The following is a 779-nucleotide window of genomic DNA, read 5'->3' as shown; positions in this document are numbered from 1 at the left end:
AGGCGATTATGTGCAGTAAAAAGCACTTCATAAGAGTGTAAAGTAGAAAGGCCGAAAGTCGTTAAATTGAGGTTAAGCTACATAGTCTTGATATACCATACATCGACGTGTACGGCAACAGTTATTCACTTTGAGCATACACACGCATGGCGGAAACATCCACGTGCACCCGTCTCTTCCATTACTAGATTACGAATAGGAGTACTGGAGTTTCTGTCTGATGACCAATGTTGAAGCCTTGTTTGAGATCACTGATAAGCTTAGCCCGTAGCCCAAGACCCGTAATTTGTCCACCAGATGTTAGGTGGTGAAAGCGAGCTTGTAAATGCAATTTTTTGCGAAAGCCTCTGGGTGTCAGCAAACGCAGGAAGAGCCGGTAGGCTAACGAAGCCGTGTAGCTGCCCGAAGACACGTTATGGCCTTTTTTTTACAACGTTCGCAACTCGTATTTCTTCCTCACCAGTTGTTAAATGCTGGCGTAAGGGTGGCCCAAAAAGCTACCATTATTGTGACTGCCTGTGCAATACGTTTGGGCACGAAAACTATATGAAGCCCAAGCACCCAGCGTTACATAGAGAATCGCAACCTCTTTGGAGATACTGCAACAAAGGTCAGCTTACACTTACAACTTTCCGACTGTGTTTGTGAGAACTGTCAGCTTCTAATGTTTCTATCAAAATTGTCACAAAATTGTTGCGCTGGCTCGGCCACGTGCTGCGTATGCCGGCCGACCGATTTCCTCGAAGGGCTCTTTTCGCACAACCACGTGAAGGGTGGAA

The 779-nt window shown here is 46.1% G+C and overlaps 1 protein-coding gene across 1 annotated transcript in view; it reads left to right on the top strand.

The window, feature by feature from the left end:
• Positions 1-664: 664 nt before the first annotated feature.
• T265_10955 (hypothetical protein) overlaps positions 665-779 on the top strand; it is a gene marked incomplete at both ends in the record, with an annotated part of 12,344 nt that continues 12,229 nt past the window's right edge. The window contains one exon of the mRNA XM_009177477.1: positions 665-766. Coding sequence (XP_009175741.1) covers positions 665-766 — 102 coding nt within the window. The remainder of the gene's footprint in view (positions 767-779) is intronic.

This window comes from Opisthorchis viverrini (assembly GCF_000715545.1).
Source record: "Opisthorchis viverrini unplaced genomic scaffold opera_v5_430, whole genome shotgun sequence".
In the NCBI taxonomy this organism is placed as follows: Eukaryota; Metazoa; Platyhelminthes; class Trematoda; order Opisthorchiida; family Opisthorchiidae; genus Opisthorchis; species Opisthorchis viverrini.
The sequence above is the reverse complement of the archived record's forward strand: the minus strand, read 5'-3'. Positions and strand labels throughout refer to the sequence as shown.